Source organism: Panthera onca, chromosome A1, assembly GCF_046562875.1.
Source record: "Panthera onca isolate mPanOnc1 chromosome A1, mPanOnc1 haplotype 2, whole genome shotgun sequence".
NCBI lineage: Eukaryota > Metazoa > Chordata > Mammalia > Carnivora > Felidae > Panthera > Panthera onca.
In genome coordinates, this window is record NC_138339.1 from 130,106,162 (window position 1) to 130,124,961 (window position 18,800).

Consider the following 18,800-nt stretch of genomic DNA (forward strand, 5'->3'; position numbering starts at 1 on the left):
TGCCCTCTCTCTGCTGGTGGCCAGAGGAGACCCTTCCTCTCTGTGCTTACTTGTCCCATACCTCTGCATACACGATTCCTCTCTGTATAGTCCTCAGTTGACACCTTCTCTGACTCCACCCAGATCAGACCCCTTGGTGTGACATCAGTCATAGCACCCCAGATCGCACCTCCCTACTAATATAACTGCCCCTTGTGATTTATGTCTGCCAGCCATCTAGGCTGTGGCCTCCTTGAAGGCAGCACAGCACCTGTCTTGCTCACCAATGCACCCAGTGCCTAGGACATAGAGGCAGCACTCGGGAGTCATGGCCTGTGCTAGAGGGAGGCAGGCCAGGGCACGGACATGTTCAAGGCCGAGCTGAGGGAGTTTATTAGAGAGGCAGGGGGCAAACATATTTACACGGGCCGAGTGGGGGCATTAAAAGCAGAAGCAGAGACTGGAAGTTCCGGGAGCAGCTCAGACGAGTTCCACCTTGGCATTGGGGTATACTGCCACCACATCGTAGCCCTCCGGCGGCTTGACGCGAGCCTTGGCGTGGCTCTCACAGTAGAGCCGCTCGTCCAGAAAGAAGTAACCGCGCTGCTTAAGGTTCAGGCCGCAGTCGCTGCACATGAAGCACTCCGGGTGGTAAAGCTTGTCCCGAGCCTTGACGATGGTGCCCCTGATGGGGAGACGGGGTGGGGGGGAGAGGGCTGCTTCCGGCGACTGATTGACGCATTCGTGAGCGCGCCCATCCGGGGCCTCAGGGCCTCGGGCGGGGCCAAGGGAGTACCCGGGTCAGAGTGGGGAAAGCAGGGGTGTGTACTCACACGATGCCATGGCCACAGCGTGTGCATTCGGGCAGTCCTTGCAGGCCACTCAGCGGAGTGCCCAGCTTGCTGGCGGTGGGCTTGAGGTTGCGGGGGCCGCCAGGCCCGGGCCGCTCCCCTGAAAGCCGGAGCGCAAGTGGCATGAGCCAGGTGCAGAGGTGAGAAAAGGGAATAACTTCAGTTCTACGCGGTGTGGGTTGGGCCCTGCTTCAGGGACCACCAGCACTGCGACTGGGGATAAGGTTTGGAGGGCATGGGACCAGGGAATGTGACAAGGGTGGAGTGAGAATCAGCACTCACAGTTGCATTGAGGGGTGTGGGAACGCTGGGAGGAGACAAGGCAGGGGCAGATAGCTGGGAGGCAGGGCATGGGGACGCAAAGAGAGGGGGCGGAGCAATTCAAGGCAACTGAGGGAGTGGGAAGGCAGGTGGGGCAAGTTGGCAGGAGTCTTACCGCCCTCCCCAGCCTCTAGCATGCCCTGCAAGTAGCGGAAGGAGCCTGACTGCTTGGGCTCTGCAGTCAAGGGCTCAGCCGGCTCCCGAAGCATCCTGTACACCTCGGAGCCCAGGTCCACTCCGCAGTCTCGGCTCCGCGGGAGGCCTCTGGCTGGGTCAGTGCTGCGTGAAAAAGATGCACCAAGGGACAGGGTTGTGGTACCAACCTTCCCCTCTGCCAGCTCAGGGGTCTGGTGAGGTTTCATGGATCAGAGTGAAACCAGCTGAGACCCAGAGATCAAGTGTCAGGGGTCAAGATGAGATTTGAGGGATCAGGGATTAAGATGGGATCTGGGTGTGGCTTCAAAGGCCATCTCTCTGTACTACCTGTGAAGTGGAGACACATGCAGGGTGCTCATTTGAGTCATTAAGGTAGCCTCACTGTTGCTGCCATTGTGATGCAATGGGAGGTGAGATGGCTGCCCATAAGGAGGTCCCAGGCCTGGCCTGCCATCTTCTAGCCCAATCCCAGTGGCTGAGGGCCGCCTGCTGGTCGCCGGACTGCCATCCTACAAGAGAGAGGGGCCTAAGCATTGAAAAACCCTCTGGGGTAGTGTCTCTGGCCATTACGTACACATCCCACCCTTACCCTGTTATGCCAGGCCTTCCTAGATGTTGGCTGGTTACCCTGGCTCTGGCATCTCTGGGCTGTGGTGCCTGGACAGGGAAGGACTGAAACTTGGGACTGGTTCAACCCCAGCAGAAGTGAGAAATGACCATGGAAAGGCAGACACAAAAATCTGAGTGCCTTTAGATTCAACCTTGGCACATGAACTGTGTGGTGGTTCTCACCACCAGTGCCCGTAAGGGATAGTGTTGGGGCAGGACCATTCCAAGAAGCCTTTTAAGGCCAGTGTGACTGGAGCGAAGTGTGTGGCTTCCTTGCAGAGATGGTTCTGGTGCCAAGCCTTCTTACCTGCCAGAACTGTGCTGGGTACTGTATGGGCCCATAGTCGTGAACGTGAAAAACAAACTCCTGTCCTGCAGCCAGGAAGAGTCATCAATCATTGTGTGCCCAAAGCACACAGTGGGAGTGGGAGCAGACCGAGGCTCAAGGGTGTCATTGTGAGGTCAGCCCCCTTTAGGTCTGTACCTTTGCTTCCATTTCATGTTTCCTAGCACAATATGGGTGGATTTCTATAGGCAGAGTAGATGAGGGGCAGCGGATGGGTCAGGGCTTAAGGATCCCCACCCCATCACCCCATGGCCAGCCTGGTGCCCTTGGCTGAAACATTTCAGGGAATGCCTTGAAAATGCCTCCTCAGCTCATGAGAAAAGGGCAGTATCTCCATAGGTGTGGATCTGAATGGGGACTGGGGATCTTTGTCCCTGCAGAGTCCAGGGCCATCTGCCCCTAGCTTGCAGGCACATATAGGTATGCACGCTCTCACAAGGACTTTTACAGGCAAACACATGCACGAAGACAACACACAAGTGCCAGCCAGTCCACCAACATACACCTAATCACACATACACAGTCTCACATTCTCAGAGCCAGGGCTGGTCACCCTGGAGATGACTATAGTAGCCTCCATGGCTGGGATGAGATTGGTGGCCAGAGCAGTCTGACTTTAGGATAAGGAACAAGAGTCCAGGCTATGAAGGTGGGTCTCAGCCTCAGCCTGGGAGATGACATGTAAATTTCTCCTCTGCTCTACAGTGGGGATGGAGAGACTAGATGTTTGTTCTAGGGGGAAAGAGCCCATGCCAGGCAGCCTCCAGCACTGGGGCACAGTGGAGGCTGCAGAGCTTTATCTTGACTGCCCCTGCTTTTTCTGCAGCCTCTGACCTGGGCGGGAGCCTGGGGAATGGGTGGACCAGTCACTGAGTGGGCGTGGTAACCCCATTTCCCCCACCCCAACAGTCAAAGGGGAGGGTCTCTCTGCCCACGTGGGCCCCCATCAATGAGGCAAACAGCAGTAGGAAAGCCCTTGTCCCCACTGGGCCGAACAAAAGCCCCTGAGAAACCTGAGCACTTTTGCACATGTGTCTGAAGGGCAGACAGGCAGGCAAGGCTGGCCTGGCCTATAATGGGGACCAGATGGGCCATGGGCTGTGGGGGCAGGGCTGAGCCTGGTATGGAGGAGGCTTCAACAGGAAGGGGAGTCAGAAGGTCTTGGAGGAAGGAGGCCCTCACTCACCCATCAGGGTGTGGGAGTCCATGCAGGGTCATCAGAGCCACTGCCCCTCCCACGGCCTCCCATGCAGCCGCCTCTCTAGGTATGAACTCAGTGGTTAGGATACACATGGTGACCTCAGTCTTTGTTTGAGTCCCAGCTCTATCACCTCTCTGAATCTATTTCTTCGTCTGTGAAATGGGGAATGTAATGGTATCTATATCATAAATTCCTTGGGATAAAATGAGACAGTTGCATACAAAGCACTTCACATACTGCCTGGCACACAGCAAATGCTTGTTGAACAAAGGGCTATCGTGGGCATTCCTGAGCTCCTCTTCCTATTCCTGGTTTCCCCCCTCTCTGTGCTGGTGCACTTGGTACCATGTGCTCCTTCTCTCTGGGTATCCGTCAGCTGTTGATTTGGTTCTTGAAGCCTCAGTGGGATAATCAGCAGATTGGGAGTAACTGCCTGCTTTCTCATCAGCTCCCACATGAGTGTGGTCAGAATCTGGGACACTCAGCTTGGATGGAAGTGGGTACTGAATCCAGATGAGCAGGTAGAACTTCCTAGAGGCCAAACTCCAGCTCTCTGCTGGTCTGGGAAGAACAGGCTGGTGTGCTAGGGCTGCCTGCTCTGCCTGGCTTGCCTTAACCCATCACCAGGTTCTCAACTTAAATGGAATCCTCTCTGGGAAAGCTTCCGTTATCATAATCCTTTCTCAGCCCTGGGCTGGACCACATGCCTCCTGTGTTCCCATGTAAGGCCTGAAGGAAGAACGGTCTCTCTCCTATAACCCTGCATGACCTACATGACCTATTTGCACTCGGGGGTGCGTGCCAGGGTACCTTGTGCTGGTCTCAGGGCCAATTGTGGTTTTCTCCTCCTCTGATGGCTCTAGCTGGGCCCACCCGCTCCCCACTGCAGGCGGAGGATGGGAGCACTTTGGGGACAATCAGCCCTGTGTCTGTGTTCCTGAGGACATAGCCCTGTGGGGGCTGGATGGGGGTGTTTCTGTTGCCACCCACGGAGCTCATGACTTTTAAGTACAAGGGGCAGGCAGCAGCTGAGGGGCAGTCCCGTTGCTTGTAGAAAATTCCTTTGACTCCAGCCTGAGCCACTGGCAGCCTAGTCCTCAAGGAGGTCAGAAAGGGAAAGTGTGGGGGCAGGGCAGCTGCTCTTTGGCCCCCAAGCCCACCTGCCCTGAGCCTCTCCTGAAGGACTGAACAGAGCTGAGCTTCAAATTCCAAAATTCAGACCCTCTTGTTCTATCCATCCTGCACTCACATGTGAGAGCTGGGCCTCACATATGTGCCAGGGGCCTACACTGTGCTGCTGCCTTCCTCCGGTCCACGTCAAGTCTGGTCAATTTGTCAACCCCTGCCTTCCCCTGGCACCTCCCCTGAGGTCCAAGGGACTACCAGGGCAAGCTTCGGACACACAAGTGTGGCCATGAATCTCTGCAGGAACAGCTGAGGTCCTGGAGAAAGGAAACCGAGAGAGTCTCTGTGGTTCTGCTTTATCACCTCATCCCTTGCCTCTGCACTCCCACCTAGGAGCTTTCTTTTTTCTGAACCTATGATGCACAATCTCACTTCTGGGCCTTTGTGGTTCCTCATACACCTCCTTTCTCCATGCCCCTTTGCCGGACTTATTCTTCCTAGTCTTTCAGGTCTTGGCTTGGATACCCCCTCCTCCAGGGAGCCCTCTCTGAACCCTTGGGTGACTAATGTGCCTACTTTGGACTCCTTTGGCCCTGGCTTCTGCCATCCGAGAATTGCTAAATGCCTCTCCATTTTCAGAATGGGCACTCCCTGGAATGTAGTAAGCATCTAGCCTCAGAGATTCCAGCAAAAGCAAGGTAGGGAACAAATATCAGAGCAAGATAAGGACTGGGATACGTGGTGAGGGAGAGGCCATAGCGGATCCTTCCTTCTATATAGTGAAGCCTCTGTGGCGAGAAAGTAGAATAAGCAGGCCCAGGAGGCCGTAGCCCCAGATGCTGAGTCCCACAGCTCTGGCACCATCAAAGACTAGTCCTGCTCCACCTGGTCCAAACTCTGTGGCCCAGAGATGTTGAGGTGACTCTGGATACCTCAGCCCTGTCCACTTGGCTACCCCTCAAGCCCATGGCAAAACAAGCCCTAGAGCAGCTTCTCCTTGCCCCCCTCCTCCACTTGAGGACAGTATCATAGCTAAGAGTCCTATCATACGCAGAGAGGTGACTGAGCAGACTGAGGTCTGCTAGGTGCAATCACAGGCCGTCCAGGGGAAAACTGTAGTCTTAGATAGGGCAAGGAAGTGCCTTATATTCTAAAGTCAGTCTTCAGGCCTGAGTTTGGCTCTAGCCAGGCATCCAAGGCTAAGATGGGACAGAAGAGAACCTAAATAGTCTGAAGTCACTCCACGGCTCAACGTTTCCCTCCACCCCGGCCCCAAGCCTGGTGACTTCCTCTTGGTCTGGCATCACTAGGCACCAGAGTAAAGCCCGGCTGGGTGAGTAGTAGGCTTGAGCCAAGGCCTGGCCCCGTTCCTGCCCATTAGAGGTCCCTTTGTCTCAGAATCTAGGACTGCCTAGAGTATAGACAGAGCCCCCAGCAGATGCCCATCACCTGGGGAGCACAGGATGGGGTACAGACATGGCCTAGAGAAGTCTGCTGCTTCAGTCTCTGGCCTGGGCATATGAAAGCCATGGTGAAGACATCTAGTGCAGTTTAACCCATAGACCAGGCCCGGCCCCTCTGCCCTGGGCTCGCTCTGAACCAGGCCAGGCCAGGTGGTGTCCGTACATACCTGGGCCTCAGGGTCAATGTGGATCCTCTGTGCCTGAGCCTTGTCTTCTGGGGTACTGGGCCAGCTCCTGCCTTCAGGCCTGTGGCAGAAATTAGAATGGTCAGATATGTTTGCTTAGTGTGCCTAATATGACTGGGACCAGGTCCAAGAGGGGCTGGGCTCTGGACCCAGAGCCCCCCAGGACCAGGACTGGCATCGGGCACGGCAAAGGACACCACTGCAGCACTTGCCCCTGCACCAGAATGGTGGCCATTACGGCAGGAGATAGAGCTCCAGGTCAGCCACCCACCTAGGGTGGGGCTGTGTGTTCTTTCCCCACCAGCTGCTCCATGCCTTTCTGGTCTCATTCCCAGGGAGGATGCAACAGAAGCCCTGCAGCTTCCCCACTTTTTTCACCCTCTCTGTGGCCTCAGCATAAAGAGGGCGAGCTCATAGCAGGGCGAGCCAGGCCTCACACATTGATCAGCTAGGAGCCCATTTACTTATCCTCTTCCATCCAGACCCTCTGGCCTGGCCTGGAGGTCAGGCATCCATGGGCTCTGGGGGAGGTGAAATAAAGGCTTTGAGGGGTGCGCCTCCCCTCCTGCTGCAGGCAGAGTCATCACCAGTGTCTGCCCAGCCCAGATGGGAAACAGGCCATTAGGAAATTCCTGCTTCACCATAGAAACCAAAAGCCAAACACCACTCAGGAGGGAGAAAAACATCATAAACCTGCCATAAGCAGGGCAGGCGGGGCAGGCAAGGCTGAGAAGCTATGGGCCTGGGGCCCAGTCCTGCCACTCAGTAGCCCTGTGAGGAGGCAGCTCAGGAGGGTGCCTGGACCCCAGACTGACAGGTGGGTGTGAAATGAGGCAGGTTACACCAATAATGTCCCCTCTCACCTCAAAAGGCATCTGGGTGCCTTCCAAGGTGTCACCACTGGGCCAGCAACTCAACTCTCTCTGTCCCCCACCCAGTGAAGGATTTTAACTGTCTACACCTGTAGACCACACTTACTCTATATTTCCTCACCTTTGCCCATTCCTTAATCCCCTGCAGACTAGCCTTTCTCCCCCACAGCCTTTTGCAGCCCTGTGGAACCAAAGCTCTGCTGCCCCGGGGCAACACCATCCCCACTGGCATCTGGCCCCAGCCCTCTCAGCCTGGCTCCCAAGTGACTGCCCTAACCCATAGCTCTACCTATGGCCTCCACCCACTCAGAGCTCTTCTGGGATGAATCTAGGACATCTCATGTGGCTATATGGCCTATACTTCCCTGAGGTTCTGCCCAGAAGAGATTTTCAAGCCTGAGGTCCGAAGGTCAGAGTGCACAAAGTACCCAGAGCCAAGAGTGTGGCCCAAGGCATCATATCAGAATGAAGAGCTTATTCAATCTCCATTCCCAGGCCTTCATGTCCAGCTGGACAGGTGGCACCATCTACCATCTCTAAGCAAATGATAGCCCAAGTGTGGGCCATGCAAATGCATCTTGTAACATACATAATGGGCAACACAGACCCCACCAGAAGCCCAGGGTTGAAACTGATGCCAGGAAGGTCTGGGCCTACAGAACATGTCTAGGAAGTGTGAGTTAGCTTGGATTGTTGGGATAACTGGTTCTGAGTTCTAGACAAAATAAGCATAGCAGGAAAACTGGGCCTTTCTTTCACTTTGCATCCTGTGGAGAAGTCTGTGGAGGATTAGAGCCCTCTGTACACAAGAGGATAGGTGGTCTGGGCAGAGCTCTAGGGGGTAGGGGCACAGAATAGCTCCTTCCAGCTAGCTGACCTGGTGGATCCTCCACAGAACCCACATTGAGGGGGTCTTTGGGGCATAAGTCCTGGCATAGCAAACAGGCTACAGAGCAGGTTCAGAAGCTTACAGGTGAGATGGTGCCCAGGAAAAGAAATTCTGACCCAAAGGGTCGTGGTGGCCTTTGTGATCGCCCAGACTCTGCATGTGTGAGAAGTGGAGATGGGAGCTGGAGGACAGGACCCCAGATTTTCACCCTGAGCAGACCCGGTGTGTCATAAGCATTCAATCCCCAAATCACAAGACGGTCCCATTTTGGAGTTAAGGAAGCGGAGAGCTTTAAGATTAAGTGATTTAAGATTAAATCACTTGCTGGAGGACCACACAGTTCTCAAGTGCAGAGCTGGGGTTTGAACCCAGATCTGTGATAGTAGAGAATGTGCTCTCACCTGCTCCATGGCCAGGCAGCATTTGGAGGCAAGGTAGAACAGATCAGGGGGCCCCTGGCTCCACACATGCTTGGCTTGGAACAAATGAGCAGGGATGAAAGGAAGGAAGGAAGGAAGGAAGGAAGAAAGGGGGACCTCCACCCTGCCCCCACCCTGCTGCCCTCCCCTGACATCATTCCCTCTGGGAACCTCCTGACTCAGGCCCCCTATAAGCCTCTGCTGCCTCCCTCACCCCACTACTACCAGGGCTTCCCTTGTTTAGCCATGTAAAATCAAGGCCGGAGGTGAGTCAGGGCCCAGGAAACCAGCCAAGTGGGGCGACCACAGAGGCTACTCGTGGGCAGAGCAGTGCTGATGTTTTCCCCAGCCAGACTGTACCTCAGTCTGGGAGAGGGTGATGAATGTGGTCCTTCTTTAGGGAGAAGGAAACCCAGGTTCACAAAGGTCATCTGGTGTACTTAAGACCCCAAAGAGTCTGGATGAGAACCAGCTCTGCTGAACTTTCAGGCCAGGGGCTCCTTACTTTGGACCAGGTGGAGCGTACAAGGCCTTGGACTTGCAATCAGCTCCAAGAGCACAGTCAGGGGTCCTGACCCCAACCTGGACCCAGACACAAATGGATACTATCTCAGAAGCCTTCCTAACATGTTTAATGGCTCTCAGCCCTACCAGCGCTAAGGCATAGTTAGCCGTGTTGTGGTTTGGGGAGGTTTTGCCGACACACATCCACAGGGGGTCATGGAAAGTCCCTGTTAGCAGTGAACGTGGCAGAGCTGAACAGTTATGTCTGACTTCTCTGAATCCAAGCAAGACAGAGGGCAGGGAGATCCCACTCAGCCAGGACCTGGCCAACTGCCTTTAGAGCTGAACAAAGACCCAGGGCCTGAGTAAGGCTGTGAACACCCCAGGTGGACTTTGCATCCTAGACCATTTATAGGGTACAGATGGGGCTTGGTGATCCCCAATCCTCCCTTCATGTAGGCTGGATGGCATTACATAGTCTACAATACCGGATTTAACTGGGGCAGAGGCACGGGCCATAGTGGGGACAGCCGAAGGTAGCCACAGGGTGGTAGGAGTGGTTAGCAGCCACTCCTAGGAGTGAGAGACCTGAGGACAAATTTTGCTTCCTCACTCCCTTGCTGTGTGACTTTAGACACCCTCTAACCTTTCTGAGATTCAGCTATCTCATCTGTAATACGAAGACTATACTAGGTTTTACCTTATCAAGCAGGTTTGAAGGTTAAATGAGGTGTTGGACAAGAAACCACTTTGAAATGGTCATCAAGCAGATCACTCGGGTGGAGAGAAGACTGAAATCATCCCCCTCCCCAGAAGCCACCCAAGGTCTTATTTCATACTTGATTTGGGCTGCCTATCTCCTTCCCATAAGTCCCTCCATACACTTCCATCCCTGAGCTAATAGGGAGCTTCTTCCCTTCTTAAGCCACTCCCGTCTCCAAACAGTGCCTGGCAGGCCCCCAGGAAAGCACTACTTCCGAGGACCAGGGTGCCATGGAGCTGAGGCAGTGAGACTGTGTGAGGTTCAGCTCTCCCGTGACACTGGCCATTTTTAACTTACCCTCCCCTTAAATCCCCCCCATCATCCTGGCCCAGCCTGCCCTGTGCATACCTGCTCACGGAGAGTGTGAGATGGTCATGGCAGCCCTTGATGCGGTTCTGCGCCTCCAGGTGTGTCATGAGCTCTGTGCTCTCACCATTGATGGCCTGGATCAGGTCTCCAGGACACAGGGCGGCCAATGCAGCCTTGCTTCCAGCATGGACCTGTAGGTGGACAAGCCAGATCACTGGGAATTGGTCATTGTGTGGCCTTGCTGCAGTCTCCGCTCTAGAACCCTTCCAACCTCAGAACCTGGGCTATGTGGCCCTCCTGCCAACATGACCTGTGGGTAGGCAAGTCAAGACACTGGTTAAGTTCCCATGTGGTCTGGCTGCGGCCTCTGCTCTAAACACTCCCAATTCTAGCACCTGAAGGACTGGTGGGGTGTGAGTGCATAAAAGAGGGGCATATAAGTGAAGGCATATAGGACTAGGACAGTAGGATGTCACTCTTGTAGCCTGCATATGTGCCCAAGGACATACAAAGGACACACAGGGACACATGTGCTCCCAGATACATACAAAGAATGGACGTGTCACAAATACCCTACATAGACAGTGCCCTACCCAGAGAGACTGCACAGAAGCCCCTTGACCTGATATTTCCTAGTGACCTTGTCTCCCTACTTGTTTCCTCTCATCCCTACCTCCCACATTCACTTCTACCTACCCATTCTCTGTCCAGGCCAGTTGAATATCCAGGCTACTTACAGCTCCAGATAGTTCTCACCTCCATGCTTCTGCAAATGCTGTTCTCTCCACCTGGAACACTCTTTCCTTTGACCTCAAACCATAATTATCAGCTTACACCTCCTCACCTTCAGGTCTTAGCAGAGAGGCCATTTCCTCTGGGAGCTGGTTCTCTGGACTCTCACAGTACTCTGTGCACCCCCTTTACCATTTTGCTCCCCTAAGTGCCTCATTCTGGGTCTGTGTCACCACCTTTCTAGTCAAGTTCAAGGCCATCTACTTCCAGCTGCCAGTCTGCACTCCTGAGTCACAATTTCACCTCTACTTCCTCTGCAGGATAGACACTCAGGCCACTCCAGTGCCACTATTGACTCCAGTCAAATGGTGTCCATATATGGAAACTCTTACAATACTGGTCCCCTCATGAGAGCCATATGAGGTTGGGGAAAGGCTCACAGGGAGGCCTGAGTAAGGAGTCCAGGGGAATTCAGGCAACAGGGAACCCTTCGCCCTATCCCTGATTCCACCACAGCCTTTGGAAATAGACTTTAGCCACCCTCATTTTTTTAAATTTATTTAAAAATTTTTAATGAATCTCTATGCCCAACATGGGGCTTGAACTGACAACCCCAAGATTAACAGTCACATGCTCACTGGAGCACCTGTGTGGCTAGGTCGGTTGAGTGTCTGACTTTGGCTCAGGTCATGATCTCACAGGTCGTGAGTTTGAGCCCCACATCAGGCTCGCTGCTGTCAGTGCAGAGCCCACTTAGGATCCTCTGTACTCCCCTCTCTCTTCTCTTCCCTCGCTCATGTTCTCTCTCTCTCTCTCTCAAAAAGAAATAAACGTTAAAAAAAAAAGAGTCACATGCTCACCAAGTGAGGGACCCTGTAGGCACCCTCATTCTTACTCAGCCTCTCCAGTGGTGCCCAGTTCTCGAGAGCTGCCAGTGACCCTGTTCTTATTGCTGGGGTTGGGCGCTCCTGGAAGCCAAGCTAGGCTCAGCTTATCCAGCTTTCAGCAGTGAGTGGACAAAGCTGAGGTGCTAGCAGCTTCTTGGCTGGAGTCCTGATGCGGGGAGTGCTTAAGCTGACCTGCCCTGAAATATTTTTGCCCCAAGGAATATTTTTCTGGAGTATGACACCCTCAGCCAATAGACCACCATGAATGCTCATTCACAGGGCCTGGCACCTATACAAGCCTGTTCTCCTGGGGAAGCACCCACTAGGCATCATTCCACCCTCTACTCAAGGTCCTGCTCCAGGCCCCTATCCTTTATGGATACATGCTCTATGACATGGCCTGGGCTTTACCCATAACTAGTTCATGGCAAACTTTCAACCACCTGGTGAGACAGAGGCTGTTCTCATCCCTACAGATGAAGTAAGGGAGGCTTGGGGGAAGGGACACCTTGCCCCAGTCCCCAATGCTGGAGAGAAGTATTCTTCTTCAGGGGGGTGGCTAGCTGCAGGATGACTCAGCCAGCACAAGGGGTGCATTCAGGCCCCTGTGGGTGGAGGAAGTTCTTGAAAGCAGGGGTGGCTGGGTCTCAGCCAACTCCATTAGCTCGGGGAGTTCTGGTCAGACAGGGCATGAGGCCAGGAAACCATGACTCTCCCAACTGCCTTTATATGCATTGTCTCATTAATCCTCAAGGAAAGCCCATTTCTTAGATGAGGAAACTGAGGTCCAGAGAAGTGCAGGACACTCAACTGATAAATGGCAGAGTTAGGGCTTCATTCTAAGCCAACTGGTTCCAAGTCTTATCTACTAACCACTGTGTGATTTTCTCTTTCAGGGAAGAGACAGTGTCACAGGTAGAAAGATTGGCATGTATAACGGCTCGTCTGGGAGAGAGAGTAAAAGCAGGCTCCTGGGGTTGGAGCATCATTAGTGAGGAGACAATGGAAGAGAAGTCAGAGAAGAAGCAGGGACCAGAACTGCTGGCCTTGTAGGCCCAGGTGAGAAACTGGCATTTCTCCTGGGTGGTCTGGAACTATGGAGGGTTCTAAGCAGGGAAGTCACAGGACACAGATTAATTCAGGCCTATCCCTCTGACTGCTGAGTGCAGGATAAATAGACGTGGGGGTGTCTGGGTGGCTTAGTCAGTTAAATGCCCGAGTTTGGCTCAGGTCATGATCTCATGGTTCATGAGTTTAAGCTCCGCATCAGGCTCTCTGCTGTCAGCACAGAGCTTGCTTTGGATCCTCTGTTCCCCTCTCTCTCTGTATCTCTCTCTCTCTCTCTCTCTCTCTCTCAAAACAAACAAACAGTTTAAAAAAATAGAAGGAAGGGAGAGGGGAACAGTGACGTCAGCTGGGAGACTGGGGCATGAACCAACCCCCTCACCTGTAGTAGCTATATTTCAGCCCCTGCTCTACTCTGCCCAGCCTAGATGCTGTGATGGGCTGGGAGTCACAGAGTCCAGTGCCATACTGTCCCGTCCAGTCACAGCAAGTTCCAGACAGGTCTGGACTCCTGGCCCTGCTCTGCTCCTCTGGATACACTCACTACCTTAGCTCCTCTGAGCCTTAGTGTCCCCATCTATAATGTGAGGCCGGAGGGAGTCCTTACTTATAAGGGCTCTTGTGAGGGCTACCTGAAAGAATCAAGGCAAAAAGTCCCCACAATAGGTTGGCCACACAGTGGTGCTCACTCCAGGCTCTGGTTGTTGGGGAGCTGGTACCAACACCCATTAGGGTGGGGCCTGGAATGCTATGGATGCCCAGCCAAGACCAGCAACCATTATAGTTCACAGAAGAAGAAGCCTTGGGCAATGTTCTCGGGGGCTCCTTGAAGCTTTGTGAGCTGAGGTTGCAAGGCCCCATCTCTGCCAGGCACCCAGCCTCCACCCTGTCTGAGTGTGGCTGTCCCCACAGGGAGGTAGGTGGGAGGAGGCCCTGGAAGCATGGAAGGAGTTGGATCTTCAGCCCCCTTCGTAAGGACACTCCCACACATCATCAGTATCTGTAGACCTGCCCTTGAGGTACCTGTTGGGCAAGCTGTGGCCTGTGTTTCCTCAGCCCTGGAGATCTCCCTAGATCCCACTCAAACCCAGGCTCAGGCATCCTGGCTCCTTGGGTCTGAGCTGCTGCCACATGATTTTGGGGGACAAGGGGGGTTCTTCCTGGCAAACCCTCTCCCAGCCTGGCTACTTGCCTGCCTGCCAGGGACCTACATCCCTGTCAGCTCCAAACAAGGCCGCTGCTGCTGCTGCCACTGTGACGTGTGGAGGCCTTTCCTCCGCGGGCAGGCAGCCGCGTGGGCAACAGATGTCTCTGCTCCCTGCCGCCTGTGGCCGTCAGCCGCCACCACTGAGCCTGTCAGCAGCCTCACGCCTAGGGTGCCTGGCCTGCTGGCTGGCCTAGCACCCCCACCAGCCCGCTTTGGCGGACACACAGCAAGACACACATGGAGACAGACACAGAGGCGCTCGTGCACGCGCACACACACACACACACACACACACAGCAGTGTGCCTCAGGGAAGTAGGAGATGAAAGGCTCCCAGATGTGTTAAAGGCCCACCTCACTCAGCCCCAGGAACCTGGTGGCCGTGGGGTAAGGGCAGATGTGGGAAGCCTCCCAGGACAGCTGGGCCTGCCTGTCACCCTGGCCCCCAGAAAAGGGATTCCACAATTCTATGCTCCACCGGGTGCCCACCCCCTCCTAGGAAGTGGAAAGAAGTCTCTGAAAGCCCAGCCAGCTTAGTCCAGCCTCCGCGGAGAGAGGTGGCAGTAAGGTGGGGGAAAGTGGTTCTCAGTTTTCCTGACACAGGCCCCCAAAGATCAGAGCAGCCTGTGTGGGGATAAGGGATGGCCCTCAAATGGGCCCAGGGCCCCTCTGCTCTTCCCTCCAGACTGAGAGCCTTCAATGGCAGGATCTCTGTTTTGTCCTCTTTTGTCCCCTAGTCTGGGACCCCAAAGGGCAGAGTCTGACTCCCCTTTTTTAGCCCTTCAAGCTAAGGGACCCCAAGGCTGGGCCAGGATCCTGTCTCACCCGGATTGGGTACCCCTTCTGACAGGGCCTGAATCCCTTCCTTTGCTCCTCTTCCCTCCTCAAATTAGCCACCGCCCAGGATTGTGCCCCCTCCGCTTTCTCCTCTGTCCTAAGCCTGGGGTAATGCATAGTCCTGGAACCTTGAGGAACTGGGCTGAGGCTATTCTGGCCTCTGACCTTGTGTTGTCTTGTGGGCAGGGGTCTCACATCCTCACAGTAAGTCTCCCCTTTCCCTTCCCCTGGAAGCCCTGAATTCCTCCTGGTCACTTCCCCATAGGACAACTGAGGTCATAGATGAGAGTCTGACCAAAACTAGAGTGAGGAAGTGGATGGCTCTTTCTCTTTTCATATCCAGAGAGGACTCCAGACCTCCCTGGGGTCACCCAGCTCTGCTGGCAGGGACCTTTGTTAGGAGAAGGGGGCTCTCAGTCATTTCGCCCCCAGTCCTGACTGGGTTCAGGCTAAGCAGCGTTTCTGGGCCTCTGTCGATGGGTCCAGACCCCTGGCCCACGACTGCGGTCCTTCCCTGGCCTGCAGTCACTCCCCCAAAATGAGACCAGCAGGGAGGCTGGTGTGTGAACAAGGGGGTGGGGATCCTTCAAGGGACAGGGCAGGCAGGCCCAGCGGGAGAGGGGGGGGGCGGTTGGGGCCCCACACTGCCATGCCTGGAAGCCTCTAGAACCTGTGTGTCGCCCTGGCCATTCCTTGGCCTTCGAACTTCAGGGACGTCGGGGATCTGGGTCTCGAGTGGACCGCGAGGGCAGGGTCTCAGATGGGAGGACCTTCCCGCCGCCCCGTGGCCATCAAACTCACCCGCGAGATGGTGAGGGGTGCGCTGAAGTCCCGGCCGCCTACTAGGCGGAAGCCCCAGGGTGAAGGGCCGCGCAGGGTCACGGAGTGGGGCATCGCGGGCCAGAGCCGCAGCCGGAGCCGGAGCCGGACACTGAGGAGCCGCCGCCGCCACCGCCGCCGCAGCCGCCGCCTGGACGCCGCGCCCCGCCCCCGGCCCGCCCGCCCCCGTACTCCCCTCCACCCGGCCCCCGCCCCGGCTCCCCGCGCGCCCGGATTGGCCCCGCGGCCGGCCCGCCCCGCCCACTTCGGGGGGCTCTGAGGACCCGCCCCTCAGTCCTGGCGCCTGTAGCCCAGCACCCCCGCGGGGTTCGCGGAGACCCCGGGACTGGGGCAGCCCCGACGTCAGGGATCCTGCCCTGGCCTCGCTCTGAAGTCCGCGGCCCCAGCGCGGCCGCGGAAGGTCAGGCACAGGCCCTTTGAAGTCCCTTCTACCGGGCAGCGCCCCAGGCTGAGGAGGGATGGCGGTGGGGGCCGGCCCAAATGGGGGATGGGGCTGTGACTTGCTCAGAAAACTCCTCAAGGTCCTGGCAGGCAAGGCTGCCTCCCTGTTCCTCCGTGCCAGGAGGGCTCTGAACAGCAAGCATTGATGGGCAGCCTTCGGCCTTCCGCCTGGCCAGGGACACAGACCCAGGGTGACAGCAGGCGCTGCCTGTGAGTGAGAACAGGAAGGTACCCAGCCTCGTTCTGGGAGGCTAGGAAGTCTGTCTGGAAGAAGTGGGCCCTGACTTGACTCTAGAAGCAAGGTGGCCTCTTGTCCTTCTAGGCATCTTTGCCTGCCCAGGACACTCCTTCTCCAGCTCCCCTCTTCTTCCAGGCCGTCTCCCTGGCTGCACAGCCTCTTCCCCTCCTTTGCAAGGATTTTTGTTTCCCCAGGCTTCCTAGAAAAGGAGCAGCTTAGGGTGGTGGGATAGTAGCTGCACCGATGCAGGGGAGTGATGTATTTCAGGGGCATGGAATTGTGGGTGGCCCTTCCCTTGAGGCCCCCAGTGCTGGTACTTTCTTCACTCTGAATCACTGTCCTCCGGGGATGTCTGTGAATGGCCTTTGCAGGTATCATGGCTTGGCCAGAGTACACCTACTACCCTCTGGCTCCCCTGGACACTTTGTGTTTGGCTACATCAAGGCAACACTGTTTCCTTCTCCAGGTTCTACTTTAGCCATTCTTGACAACGGCTGTGTGCCCTCAAGTTTTGGTAAGGACTCTGCCCTTGGAGGAGGCTAACAGGCTATGGGGTGAGGTGTGTCCATGGGATCTCTTAAAACCCCCAAGAAGGAGGGCCATTCAAGAGGCACAAACTCAGGGTAGTCCAAGGAATGGGGGGATGCCTTTAGGGTGGAACATGGATGCCTCTCTGGGAGGTGGGGTGCTGTTGTCTGTTCAGCTGGCAGAGAAATGTCAGTGGCTCATCCTGAAATCACTTCATTGCCTTCCAGTTTACTTCCTTTTTAGGGAAGCATATTTCTCCCTTCTAGAAGTCGTCCTCTTGAATATGACTTTCCTAGCCCTTTAACATTTGGTCAGTATAATTCATCTCTGAGGGTGTCTATCACAGAGTTGAAGATGCGTGGAGGGTGGGGAGTGGCTCTTCTAGAATCTGTACATAAACTTGCCCATTTCATTGTGCAGTTTCTGGGTGAGTTCCAGAGTCCATGCCAGTTATCCCCCATAGTGGGTCTTTGATGACATCTGAGTCCCATTTCTGACAGTGCCCTCCACAGGACACAGCCTGGGCAGACTGTGCTCCTAGAGACTGGGGACAGGCCTTTTTTTTTTTTTTTTTTTTTTTAAGTATATTTATTTATTTTGAGAGAGAGAGCAAGCCCGATAGAGAGGGGAGAGAGAGAGACTGCCAAGCAGCCTCCACACTGACAGTGCAGAGCCTAACAGAGCTTGAACTCACGCACTGTGAGATCATGACGTGTGCTGCAGTTGGGTCAGACATTTAACTGACTGAGACACCCAGGCACCCCTAGGGGCAGACCTTCTTAAGAGCCACACTGTGGTTTCACTCCTGAGGTACCCTGTGTCCTGAGTAGTAGGTCAGACAAGCTGCTTCCAACCCGTCCCTGATACTTCCTCCAGGAAGCCCTCAGAATTTCATTTCACTCTTAATGGTGTTGTTCCTGGGGGGTGCTGTGTTACTGAATTCCTATCGTGTAGGGCACCATGTCAAGTGGCAATTATAGGGTCTAGGAGTCCTCTCCAAGGTGGAGATGGGTGGCAGCTGGACCATACCTCACCTCTGCCCTAGTGGACTTCACTTGTTCATTACACACCACCATAGGCATCTGTGTTGTTGGGTATAACCAGACTGTTCATTTCATGCATTCTCTATGTATTCAACAAATATGTACTGAGTGCTTTTCATATGCCATGGCCAGTGCCTGTCCAGAGCTGGGATCAAGGCATCCATGGGGGCAGGGGCTGTGTCTATCTTATTTATTTATGTTTCTCCAGCACCCAGCAGAGCACCTGGCACACAGAGTGTGTTCAAAAACATTTGCTATTAAATAGCATTATCATTGTTATAGGAACTATAATCTCAGCTCACCCCTTGGCCACTACCCAGAGAGAAGCATGAGGGGCCAAGAAGCAGGAAGACTTCTGCCTCTGCTGCCCTGGAGTCCACACTCAGTGACGCTGTCCTTCAGGGGCTCCAAGTGGCTCAGGCATTATGCCCAGGTCCTCTGTGAACAGTCGGGTCTGTCCAAGGTCAGGAGAAACCACAATGCTTTTTCCTCAATGGGCTGGCAAGCTCCAGCAGGAGAAGAAGCCTCTGGAAGATGCCCTTGGGGCTGAGGCGAGGGGAAGGGGAGGGAAGTTCTAGGACAAGAACAACCTCAGACTGAGGGTGAGGCCAACCTAGGGAGTGCCCAGCGTAGGAAGCGGACCTGGGTGGGGGTAGAGTGAAGGTAGTGGAGCATCCCATGAGGATACCTTCCTGTGAGGTTGCTAGAGGTTGGTCAGAAAGCTCAGACCCTGACCCGCCCCATCCTGGTCCAGTGGCCATAGGTCTCTGGATGGAGTCTTGCCCATTCAGACTCAGCTCCTTAGGCCAATGCATCTCTTCCTGAAGGCCCAGCTCCCTCTCCCCAGTCAATAGTCTGGATTCCAAGGGGATTTAAATCCCTGAACGGGCATCCCCTCTTTACCAGACACCCAGTCCACAGTACTGACCACTGCAGGGCCCCAGAGGACAGCCAAGGAAGAACCTGAGAAGCCCCCATTTTAGGGTGGCCT

The 18,800-nt window shown here is 55.0% G+C and overlaps 1 protein-coding gene across 2 annotated transcripts; it reads right to left on the reverse strand.

The window, feature by feature from the left end:
* Nucleotides 1-348: 348 nt before the first annotated feature.
* On the reverse strand, nucleotides 349-15,716 carry PDLIM4 (PDZ and LIM domain 4). Of its 2 annotated transcripts, XM_060636203.1 has the most exons (7): nucleotides 15,521-15,714; nucleotides 10,032-10,183; nucleotides 6,219-6,297; nucleotides 1,635-1,816; nucleotides 1,267-1,430; nucleotides 813-930; nucleotides 349-664 (listed from the first exon to the last, which is right to left on the reverse strand). In XM_060636203.1, exons 1-7 carry the CDS (start codon nucleotides 15,611-15,613, stop codon nucleotides 460-462), a joined length of 993 nt encoding a protein of 330 aa, XP_060492186.1. In that variant the 5' UTR covers nucleotides 15,614-15,714; the 3' UTR covers nucleotides 349-459. The 2 variants fall into 2 exon arrangements, with proteins under 2 accessions (XP_060492186.1, XP_060492187.1); XM_060636204.2 differs by lacking the exon at nucleotides 813-930 and having other exon boundaries at nucleotides 470-664; nucleotides 15,521-15,716.
* Nucleotides 15,717-18,800: the final 3,084 nt, after the last annotated feature.